The following is a 12,412-nucleotide window of genomic DNA, read 5'->3' as shown; positions in this document are numbered from 1 at the left end:
GATTTTGGTTCAACGATGCGCGCTAACGGAGACGTGTCAAAAAAGAGAGCCCTTGCTGAATAAACCATCACCGTGAACGGCGCTCGTTATATCTAAACACCTGTATCAGCGTTCGGCGAGACTACAGCTGTCTGCACACGTTTCTTTTCCTGCAAGAAAGCGCGTAATTGTCCCAAGTTTCGCTTACGCGTTATCATTTCCACCGGTAAATCGCGTGGGCTATATGAACGTTCGAGTTGTTTTATGCTGGCCTATGATATATAGGCTACTTAGACGCGAGAAAGTAAAGTGGCTTCATTGCCATGCAACGTGGCCGTCATCATCATTGCTTATGCGGTTCAAAGCCTCGAATGCCTACGAATCAACCCATCAGCTGCTGGGATCGTCATTCCGGATTCGCTCTCCGGAAGTTACGTTGTGTTTCCGTCGCGGGGAACGATAATTGACGTCTTCCACAACTGCGCGCCGGCGCCTAGGGCGCAGTGCTTATACAAAGCAAGCTCTTACAACATTATCATAGCTGCAGGGACGACGTAATGCGGCGGAGAAATCGCATGTCTATATATGCCTGCGCTCCCTGTGTATATACACGGGCACAGCGTGTGAGCCGTGAGGGGCTCTGCAAAGAGCACGTGATTCCCAGTGGCACCGTGGATTTAGCTGCGAGCTCGAAATCGTAATGACCTCTTCTAATGGACGGGGAAGTTGTTCTGCGCTATCATTTCTGTTCGTTTCCGAGCAACATGCCTCTCTTAATGAGATATTTGTGTCTTTGTTATCAGTTGACTTCCGCGCGCGGCGCAACTCCGATAGTGATTCAGGAGGCTTTTATTATATGAAACTATAAGGCACGCATTTCCGTGAATTCACGTCCGTTTGCGAGCTCGTGAACCGCATGTCATAACCTTAATGTGAAGAGCACTCGTTTGCTAGCAGTATACATCTGTTTGGTCAGCTACCGTTCACTCAAATTAAAGTTAACAGTTATTGGGTTTAATATCCCTGACATTGTTCTGGATGGCTCCGGATTAGTTTATATAATCAGGAGTCTTTTGACGCGCACCTAAGGAAGGGTACACAAGCTTAATTGTACTCCGTATAGCATGGAAATGCGGCGGCGCGGCCGAAAATAAAATCCTCGACATCGGGCTCAGCTGCGCAATTTCACGCTCATCACCGTCATGGGGGACCGCTCCCGTTGTAAGCGCTCATTGCTAATTTTTGAGCACTGAAACTCTGAAATGTTAATATATTTCGTTTACGTGCTTACCAGATGAATTACTGGATAGTGTTTTACACGTGATAGCGTGTACGCAATGACAGGGCCGGTGGATTAAAAAAAATGGTATTTTTTTTTAGTATTCTGTGGGCGTGGCAATGATGTCGGCGCCATTTCGAACATTTCTGTACGTACGTAGCAGGCGCCTTTAAAGCTGGTTCCTCTGCAATAAGAGCTTATGTCAGGACAAGCCCACTTTTGCAGTTCACGTCATTTTACGAGATTTCGCCTGTATTTGCGGTTGTTGACGTTTCCAGCGTCTGTGCAGATACGTGCAGCAGCGAACTTTTACCAGACTATAGAATGCATTGCGTTGAGAAGCCTGAAGTTATTTCCGTTGTATTAAATAATGAAACTACTAATGAGATCTACTTGTGGTTTCGTGCGACTGAGAAAATTCACGTGGGTACGTTGCAGCATAAAGTAAGCGTAAGTAAGTTGCGACGCTTGCCATTGAAATGAATAAATAAATCAAAGAAACAAAATTTGCTCAATATCAGATATGATTGAAGAGATTGACGGCAGCGTCATATTAACTACGGGTGATCATTATGCTCTTTGACGACGCCTTTCAAACTTCTCAAGCATAGCACCGCACGCTCGGGTCTCTTGACTTTGCAAGTCTTCATCCAACTTGCCTGCACTCCCTCTTGCTTCCAGCGCATGCGCAGGATGGAGCCTCAATCGTGCTTTTCAAGCGACCTTCATTCCCGGCTTCGCGTGGCGTGGGGTTGCAAATCAAACTTCTAATGGTGGTTGACAGGCCCGACGCTCGTCAAGTTCTTTCTTCGTTCATACTCGCTAAATAAGAACACCTCCGCACGTGTGTACTACGAAGTGCGACGGCTGTCAGCAACCCGTTTCGTCTATTCTGCTTTTAAACAAGTACATCCAAAAGCAGACGACGATGGCAACGAAGGCGGAATGAAGGGGCCGTAAAAAATATGCAGAGAAAAATAGAAAGGGGTGAGCCTGTAACGCCTCATTAAGCCAACTGGTCCGCCGCCCGCGCCGAGTTCCCAGATGAACTCGTCTCGCAGACGTCGTCGCCGAGCTGTCGCGCTGCCGCTCCGCCAAGCGGCCCCCGCAAAGTGCTGGCGAAACAGCGTGGAAGTCGGTGGGCGAGGGAGCGCGAGGGTTAGCGGTGCCGTGCTCGCGCCTGTCCGTCAGCGCGACGGAGCGAGCGACGTGGCGGTTTCCGCGACGGGCCCGATGGGCGAACGGGGAGTGCCCGTCCCTCTGGGGTCCTTCGGTGCCGTCGCTCGCCTCTGCGGGAGTGAGGGGAATGCCAGGAACGGGAAAGGGGGCAGAGAAGGATGGAGAGGCGATTCTTGGAGCGATCAGCGTCGAAACAGGCGGGCTTTGCGTCGCTGTGAGGTGGCGAGTGCTTACTTCGCCGCGCTATTCTTCATTTGTCTTTTTTTTTTGCTTTACGTGCACGTCTTCCTCGTCGCGTGTCAGTTTTCAGAAATGAAATTTTGCCTTCGCCTCAGAGATCGAAACTAACTCTGGAGCGTGCACGGTTAGCGTGAGAAGAAAGGGGATGCGTCAGTGGTTAAATATATACTTTATAAAAGCCTTAGATAGGGTAAAACTTGTGTAAGCAATAAGCAAAACTGCGGCATTACCCTTCCAGGAACTGCAATCACGTTTGTTCCGCGATCTCGCTATACTGCGGTAGCAGTGACGTCGTTACGCGACGTCACAAATGTCCTTCTATTTTTGCTTATTTCAGCGCCGTCTCTACGCGGCAGATGGACGCAACGTCACGAGGTTGCGTTATCCATTAATGAAATCGTCTACCTTTACAGTGACAGCTGTTATGAACCGCCTCACCCTCTCAAGCCTCATCCTCACACCCAACTTTACCATCTCCGTATAGCGAACTCATTCCACTGCGACAATGTGTACGTGGAAAACAAACGCGCAAACCACTTTGTTACCGTAGAATTTGCGTGCTTGGCTGTTTGTGTCGGAGTTTGTGTAGAGCACTCCACGACGCGGATTCGGAGAGTGGTGGTGTCTGCGCGTCCATTTCGGAGGCAATAGAAGGAAATACGATTGATCAGCATAGCTGTTGCGCACTGAAGCGGTTATTCCTAGCGTTCCTTTCGCAACGACAGCTCTTGTCAGCAGATTCGCATGAATCACCAGTTCAACTCTGTCGCATGTGTCTGAAGAAGCACCATTTTTATCAACGTTTATGCAGTCTCGGCCCATCATTTGCAGAATTTGCGGCCATTTACTTTTTTCCACATTAAATTAGAAATTAAATTATGGGGTTTTACGTGCCAAAACCACTTTCTGATTATGAGGCACGCCGTAGTGGAGGACTCCGGAAATTTTGACCACCTGGGGTTCTTTAACGTGCACCTAAATCTAAGTACACGGGTGTCTTCGCATTTCGCCCCCCAAGGAAATGGGGCCGCCCTGGCCGGGATTCGATCTCGCGATCTTGTGCTCAGCAGCCCAACACCATAGCCACTGAGCAACCACGGCGGGTTTTCTTCCGCATTGTCTTCGACTGACCCAAACTTGTGCATTCCGTGAAATTTATTTATTCTTTATTCGGGAAGTTTAACTCGTTAGTCCAACTCCTCTCCGTGGTTTATCGTTTTCGGTCCCTTTCACACACGTCGATTAAGTGTCGTATGTGGACTTTGGTTTCTGCCGTTTTACTCGCATTGTAAGCGTCATCTTATTGAGAACTTCCTTCGCTCGATACATTGTCGTCTATTAGCCCGCAGCACAAGCAATGCACGCAAGCAACGCTCCGAAGAATGCGGTACACCCTTTCTTCGAGCCGGCTCGCTGGCAGGCGTTCCCGATCAACGTCATCGATCATAGCAGCCGCTGCGATGCCGCTTCGCGCCACAGGATCGACGAGCTGATGCTGGAAGCTTTTGTCGCCTCGCGAAGGCGCTTGCCGAGGCGGCAGTGGTGAAGCGGTCGTACGTTTTATTTGTGTGCTCTTAGGAGGCGCCCGTACATCCGTCTCGCAGCCACTGAGAGCGTGTATGTATATACTAAGGCGTTTCGCCGGACTTCGCCCGCGAGAGGAGCTTTGACGAAGCTGCCGGGACGTGATGCGATGCAAGGCCGTTCTTTGTTCCTGGAAGCTCGTAAAAAACAGTTTTGCTCCGAGGCCCAGATTTCTGCCAGAGGACGCGGAACGGCCCGGGGAGCTTTCTTAGGCCCACTCTTATCATCACCGTCAAGTGCGCTTAGCTCGTCGAATAAAGCTTCGGTTTCTTTCGTCTTATCTTTTTTTTTTTTGGTCTTCTGGTAAAACTCAATGTTTCGCGATATGATCTCTTAGTCCGCGCTCTTATGAAACCTAAACTTACGGTTCATCTGCTTTTTGTTGCTTGGGCCTACGAAATCGAGTCGCAGAGCAAGGAGAACGCTGATAAGTTGTCGAACTGGCAGCTTGCTCCCGCTGCATGGCTTGCTGAGTGTCCCTCTGTTATATCACGTTTACCCTCGCACGACCTGAATTGCTAATCATAACCGGCTACTTCATTTTTCCGTGCGCACACGGTTTCACTCATTATGCTCTGTTTCCTCCAGATAGGGGTGCACGAAACGCAAGTCGGAGACTACACGACCCCGTTTCTCACACCTCGAGCCTGCTCACCGCTCACTAGCGAGTGAGTAAAGCCTCGTCAGATCGCAAATGTAGAGCGATTTCAGACTTCGCCGGCATGTCGTGACTTGCTTTCTCTTCAGAAGACAACCACAGTGGGCCGCCTGCTTGCCGGCCAGCTCGCGTGTCCCGGCAATTGTCGAATGCGCTTCGGAAAGGGGATAGGAAACCGGTCCGAGCCCCGTGCTTTGTTTGCAGTCTCAATGGCGCTTTCACTTGCTAAACACTCTCACGAGGAAGCGGAACTTTCGCTCGGCATCGTCGCCGACCCGCATACACGTGCACGCACGCACACATGCACACATCATGTATTGGGACTTATACACGTGACCGCGCGTAACGCGATAGAGATCTTCGCGTGGCCCTTTCGTTCCTTTACGAATGGAGGCAGCACGATCGCGCCGCGCTGTCCTTTTCATGCAGATCTGCAGCTCGCGCGCATCCTTGACCGTTCTATTCTGGCTGAACCCTTTTTGCCGCGCAGTGTCGGTGCGCAGCTCTCGTACGTGAAGTAGACTGGATGGGCGCAACGACGAGGAGAAAGAAAGCGCGAGACATCCTAATTTGCATGCGCGTTTATCTCGCGCCGCCTGCTCTGCCGGGCTCGGCACATGCGCGCCGCCTCAGGTTTTTCTTCGAGCTGCTTCCCCGACGACGACTCCTATGCGGCGCGGCAGTTCACCATTACGACGCCTCGGAGAAGAGAGCGCGTGGAAGCGTGGCGGGCCTGCTGACTTATTGGGTCCGCGAACAATGGGAAGCGCTTTCTCTGATGTACTGTAGGGCTTCGCGATATCGACTGTGTTGTAGGAAGGTCCATTGGCGTATGCGCTCTTTTGTCTGTGGCATGAAAGGCGGGAATGAATAGTTGGAGAAGAGCCTCGAGAAATTACGAGTGATTGAGTGAACCGGTTGCGCCGGGAGATGCGTGCGGAACGCTGGAAAAATGGCTTGCCTTCGTGTAGATGTCGTGCGCGCGGCCATGATGTGTAGCCGCCGAGGAAAATAAGAAAAGCAACTCCGTCTTTGTTTGTTCTGGAAGAGAAGGGCTTGCTGGCAGAGTGCTTGTTTGGAGTTCGGTGACTGATAAGGGAATGCCCGAGCTGAGAGAAGGGGCAGGGGATTCGCTTTAGCACATCACCTTGCGAAACTGGTATCGACTGGGTTAGCTATAACTCATTACGTATAGCTAAACAGTAGCTCTTTGCGGTCTGTTTACCCGCCGTCGCAAGCGTGCCTTTACGAGCTGCAAAAAAGGGATATACAGTGAAAGTGAAAGATACACTGTTTTGTGAACCGCTAGCGCGTTCAAAAAACTGGCTAAATGTTTGTAACCCCTCCGCCAGCACAAAAGAATCGGTAGAAACATTTACTACTATAACCCGCTCGAGTGTGCTAGCGTACTCTGTCGCAACCGGCTTCCGTTATGCACCAACCGCGCATGCGTAGTCGGGAATGTGCAGAAGTGGGCACTTGAACAGTGTACGCTATAGCGTTCCAGTGACCACAGCAGACTGTTAATCCCACCCCAATGCTTCTACGGCGTCACGAAGGCGCGGTTATAGTACTTCGATGTCTTTTGCGAGCTCAACATGAAAGGGCAGGAGGTGTAGCGCCGCGTTATAATGCCCGTACTCTGTGTAGCTCTTCAAGTTCTTGAAGTGCGAGCGCATTGTTCCTTGCCGAGGAGGTTCGTATAGCGCTAGGCGGGCACAAGAACGATAAAATCCAAACGCGAGTGCTAACTTACAGCTCTCTCTCTTGCCTTTTTGTTTTGCTTTTTGCGATGTGCATTTTTTATGCGAGTTTACAAAAATATTGTGAGCACAGAAGCAAGAAATGCTGTAAACGGGTAAAAAACAAAGCAATATGAACTTTCGCAATGGCCAGCCGCACATGCCAACACGATTAATAGAACTGAGCTCTTTAATGTTCCAATTATCGCACGGATCGGTTGCTCACGAAGACTGTTCCCTGGTAGGTAGTTTAAGAGTGAACTACCGACTAGCACGTTCTGCCACCCTACTAAGTGCACATTGAGCTGGTTTTAGTGCATGTGTGTGTGTGTGTGTGTGTGTGTGTGTGTGTGTGTGTGTGTGTGTGTGTGTGTGTGTGTGTGTGTGTGTGTGTGTGTGTGTGTGTGTGTGTGTGTGTGTGTGTGTGTGTGTGTGTGTGTGTGCGTGCGTGCGTGCGTGCGTGCGTGCGTGCGTGCGTGCGTGCGTGCGTGCGTGCGTGCGTGCGTGCGTGCGTTTGAGCTATTGTACATAACCGACAGCACGTTGTGTGTGGCCTGGCACTAACCACTGGTTCGCGGCGCATGCTGCCTGTCCCATTATGCCAGGTGCGGTGTCCTCGCACAGTCTGAGCCCGTGGGCGCCTCCTGAGGCGCGGCCGTCACCGCCATGTCCTCGCACCGCGATGACCCGATCTACCATCAGTGGTACAACGGTGAGTTTTGCCCCTAGCGGCCAATGTTCCCTTCGAGTCTTTCTGACCGCGCCATAGCCGCGATGCACAACGACTGACAACATCACACGTTCATGCTACGGTGGCTTCTAGTCCATCTGTAAAGTGATAAGTGACTGTAAGTGATCTGTAGGTGACTGTAAAGTCGATCTGAAAGTGATAAAGTGTAAAGTGATGAGGTGACGGAATCACTGCTTTCAGCAGCACGTTCTTTTGCCACGAAACTGACACGCGACCACGGAGGTGCGTAGCTCCTTGTGTTTATCGCGGCGTTTGTTAGGTGCGTATGATGAAACTCTGACACCAACTAACCTAACAAGAAGCTGCTATAAAAAATGTGCCCATAGATAACTACTGTCTTCAGTGGTAATGCCCGTTCAGTTTTCCAGTTTGTGACGAAAGGTGGGAACACATTCCGAGGACATTCACAGGCTTGTGATCTGGGAGGCAACGCATGTTATAAATGCGCTTTGAAGACGCCCATGCACGTTGGGTACCGGCTGGTCGTTCTTGTGTAGTCACGTTGTAACGGCTCAAAATGGCATTTTAGTCTCTGTAAGTAGAAAACACGCAAAAGAAATACTGGAGATAGATTTGTCGTCCTGCACGTGTGGAACTACGTGCAATAATTGTGCATTAAGTATTTAGCACGATTGGATTGTGTATATAGCCTCGGTTTTTGTAAAAATCTATCTTAAACATTATTCGAAGTTTGTCCATTTCTCTTTATTGCGTCTCAGCTAAGCAGCAATGCACAACTATAACTTAACCGCGATATTAATTGGCGGGGGGGGGGGGAGAGTTCTCAACCATCTCGTAACTTGTTACAGTCTTTTTTTTAAGGAGAATACTGTCATCTCGACTATAAAAAAGTTTCAAGGCATGTTCCGACATGGCAACGCAACTGCCCGTAAAAAAACATCACTCGCCGATTACCTCACTAAGAAAAGCAGTTATGTGCTAGAAATAGGATGATTGTGTTCGTCACTTAGGCTCAAAATGGTAAAGAACATATTGGATTATATGTATACTTACAACGAACCACCCATTATAAGGTTTCAAGCCGAGAGTTTGAACCACTATGCCAGGGCCACATTGCGGTTTCAAGCAGATAATAAGTACCTTGTTACGTCGTTGACCCACGTCCAAAAGTGTCCAGTATGAACGCAATTAATAGGGAGGCGAAATTCGTTATTTCTGTATCTGTGTGAAGCCTAATGCTGCGTATGGCACACAGCGAACACTCCTGTTTGACTATAGCAATGGTTTACGTAAATCGGACATCACATAAATTTGAAACATTACGGGGCATACAAACGGAAAAGCAGTTAAAAGGATCGTCTGAAAGAGTGTTGAAGCTGGATCTAGAGTCCACTCACAGTTTTCTAGTCGTGCCACGGGGTTCCATCTTTAAGATCGCTTCCATGTTTTTGAATGTGTCGAGAAGTTAAGGTCTTATAACTGCTGCTCGCAGTTACCGTGTAAAGGTAAACAGTTACCGAAACTAGTAATTTATTGACTATTTGCTTCTTTTGTTTTGTTTCGTTGTTTGTTTAAGTATCGCTGGTTGAGTCGCAAGTAAAGTTAGTTGAAGTTTAGCGCGCTCTTGCGTGTAACCATGCGAAATCGACAACGAAAGAAAAATAAAGCACTGTAGGTCGTGCATGCGTACTTCGCCACTCTCTTATGTTTCGTCTCCATCTCCGGATATCCTCCGTACATCTCCGGAAGTTTACCCCAAATATAGCAAAAATAAATAAAAACAGGTGAAATAGCAGAGAGTTCGTTTGCGAAACACCTTCGCCCGGAAGCTCAACCAACTTTTTTTTTATCCTCACCACGCAATTTCCAGGAACCGACGTAAAATTGCGCGTCTTTTCTGTTTTCCTTCCCCTGCGCGTCTGCTCAGAGTCAAATGAGATAGGAAAGTCCGCGTAAGAGCGCACTATACCTAGGGCAAGGTTCTCGTTAGGTGAAAAACAAACCAAGGATGAACGGAATATGAATGAGCGATGGCGCTAGAGCGCGCGCGAAGCACTCGGGAGGATCCCCCGAATAAATTCGCGCCGTGAGTCGCACCTAAGTAGCCCCTCGGCGAGCGCCGTACTACAAGTGCTACTACCCTCCTCCCGAATTGTAAACACACCGAAAACTGTTCGCACTCGCCAAAACTTCGTTGTTCAAAGTGTGCCCGGAATACAGTGCCGTTCCGCGCCGCTGCCGCCGCCGCCGCCTGTGCTCGGCGAGCGCGGCGTTTTTCCCAGCGCCTGATCTAAAAACAATGATCCCTTCCTACCCTCCCCACATTTCGCGCTCCCGTCAACGAGGCTTTCCTTCCTCGTCTTTCTTACTCCCCCGGAACTCCGCTTTTCTTCTGCGCCCGCGGCTTCTTTGTTTCCCCGCGAATTTCCCCACGCCGGGGCGCTACTGTTTTGTCCCGCACATGCAAAACACTCGTTGTGCGTGCGTGTGTGTAGAGTGATTGTGTATGCGGCCTGTTTTCCACTCAGTCTCTCCCCCTCGCCGAGACTCAGGAAAGAGAGAGAGAAGGAAGAATGAAAAAGAGCGGCCGTATGCCGGGGGTTGGACTTTGCCGCACACGCTAGGTGCACCGGCACAAAGCGCACTTTCAGGAGCGGCCGCCCGCGTGCGTTCACGGGCGCGGTGCGGCGGCTCCGCAGAGAGAGAACGCGGTGCTGGGCAGGAAAAGCTCTCTGGAGGAACTCAATTTGTGAGGAGCGAGCGATGGGGGATAGGATGTAGACCAACTCGGTACTGCTGGCGTATGTGCTGAATGCACGGAGCGGCTCTCCATTGTCGGACGCCAGTCTTGTTAGGAAGCTGCTGCGAGCTCTCTTCCAAGTCTCCCCCGTCTCCGCGTGTCGTAACTTTTCCTCGATTATATTTATTTTTACGACGCCGATTGGCTGTACGGACACCGCCCGGTCCTGCGCTTGTTTTCTTTTTCGAGGCACTGCGTCCTCGCGCCCCAACGGATCTCCTTTTCCACGGCTGGCCGTTTTCACGGGAATCCCGGCGGATTCGAGGAGTGACGCTTTAGCGAGTGGCGTTCGAGATGTCCGCTGCCCGTTTGGTAACGAGGAGTTTCGAAGCCAGCCACTCCCTAAAGAAAAGTGGTGGGGGAAAAAAAGAAAAGGAGGAAAATTAGAATTGGGTGTATATAAAAAAAATATCAACAGGAGAGGCCACGGGTGGACCAGTACACTGCGAGTGGCCAAGGTATGTCCACTCTCGTGCTCAAGTTTCCGTCTTTCTTTTTTTTTCTTTCCTTTCTTTCTTTCTTTCTTTTTTTTTCTTGCTTGTTCGTTTTTACGAGACAAATATGGTGTATGCCGCGGCGTAGCCTGCGCTCGCCGTTTCTTTACTTCTTTTTCTCCGTGGTTTCCACTGGGTTACGTTGTTGTGCCTTTATGTTGTCTTCGAAGCAGCACGCTTGGTGGAATGGACAAGGCTGCGTGCTGATATTGAGGCAAGAACCTTAAAAGAAAAAAAAAGCGAGAGACAATTTTAAGCTTATTTTACTTTTTCCCATTTTCTTTTATTGTTCAGTGGTTCTTGTCGACCATCTCTAGACATCCGCGCTGCGCTCGTCGTAATACCTTTGGGGACGCCAGAGAGCTCGCCGCATTTAGTGCCAAGCAGCGAGCACGACCGAGAGAGGCTCCTGCGCGCTTGTCTTAGCCGCGATGTTTGCACAACCTGTTACAAGTGGGGTGCGTGCTTGCTAGCGGGCCCCTCCACACTTGAAGGCCTTTGTTCTGCGCTGGTCGGCAGTGTGTTGTCGTTGTTTTACGAGTCTCTGCGATGCGCTGGTGGTTGCGCGTTAGCTGCATTTACATCCGAGTGATTTTTGTTCCTCGCAATTTTTTTTTCTCGCTGCTTCCACGGAGGTGTCTATACTACAAGCTTACAATCCTCCTCCCCCTGCGCTACCCTGACCCTTGCATTTATTTATTTATTTATTTATTTATTTATTTATTTATTTATTTATTTATTTATTTTGCCTCCAAGACAGAAACATCACTTGGTTACCAGCCAAGACAATAAGAGTTTCGAAGTGAAGGAACAAGAAGAGAGGAGGGGGGGGAGGGGGGGGCATACTGTTATCGCCTGAACAAGCCCTCATCATTGATCCTCGTATGTGGAGGAAACACTTGATGTTTACGTTTGTAAAAAAATACATGCGAATGAGTGAACGAACTCACGCGGGTGTTTTTTAGAGCAATATTTAAACGGGAGGGACACAGCCCTGTGAGTCAAGCGCAAAACATTTCAATGATGGAGAGCATCCATCGACAACAACAGATGCTTCCCGAAAATTCCGCGCAAGTGAATGCATTGGGAAATGGCGATTAGCTGCTACGAAGGAACAGGACGCAGCTCCAAGCAGGCTTGCGAATCACGGAGTCGTATTGCCGCAGTCGTTCCTGGGGCGTCGCGATACTTTGAAGCGGCGATGATGGCACATGGAGATGTGACCAGCGACGTTTGACACGTACACCCGCGCTGTGCTGTCTGCACGCTTTTGAGCACTTTGCGCTCTTGGTTTTCGCAGCGCCTGCTCAATGAAGCCGCGGGGACCCGCTCCGGATGTACCGAAAAGCGTTTCCTCTGATTGTTCAGTTGCCGTTTTCCTGCTTCGCGCTGCCTCCGGTAGAGGCTGGCGATAGGTCGATCGACGCGCTTGTGTGTGCTTATCGCCGTACCATGGATCGCCCTGTTTCTGCTCTTTTTGTGCACGTGACGTCTTCGTATCGTAAGCGCGAACACTATGCGTGTAGCATGGTCCGTGTAAGTACGCTATGGTATAAGCGTACGAAAGGCATAACTTGCGGCAGAAATTATGACGCCTCGGCCTCGTATTCTCGACACTGCACCACCGCCGCTAGCCGACGCACCCGAAGCGAAGAAATGTCGGCGGCGGTTTCGATTATACCATGCGATCCGGCGTCTGCTGCAGAAAGCGTCACCGGAGCGGGGCGCATGCGTCGTCTGTCCAT

General features: G+C 50.1%; 1 protein-coding gene across 5 annotated transcripts in view; it reads left to right on the top strand.

Moving 5' to 3' along the window:
• The window catches only part of rols (rolling pebbles), a 284,667-nt gene that overhangs the window by 143,055 nt on the left and 129,200 nt on the right, over window positions 1–12,412 (top strand). For 2 of the 5 annotated variants that reach the window (XM_065432121.1, XM_065432122.1), the window contains exon 2: window positions 7,267–7,373. The exons of the other annotated variants lie outside the window; for them this stretch is intronic. In XM_065432121.1, the coding sequence (XP_065288193.1) occupies window positions 7,328–7,373 (46 nt within the window). In that variant the 5' untranslated portion in view covers window positions 7,267–7,327. The remainder of the gene's footprint in view (window positions 1–7,266; window positions 7,374–12,412) is intronic. 5 annotated transcript variants of the gene reach the window in all.

This window comes from Dermacentor albipictus, chromosome 4 (genome assembly GCF_038994185.2).
Source record: "Dermacentor albipictus isolate Rhodes 1998 colony chromosome 4, USDA_Dalb.pri_finalv2, whole genome shotgun sequence".
Taxonomy (NCBI): domain Eukaryota; kingdom Metazoa; phylum Arthropoda; class Arachnida; order Ixodida; family Ixodidae; genus Dermacentor; species Dermacentor albipictus.
Note: the sequence above shows the minus strand (reverse complement) of the source record. Positions and strands in the feature narration are given on the sequence as shown.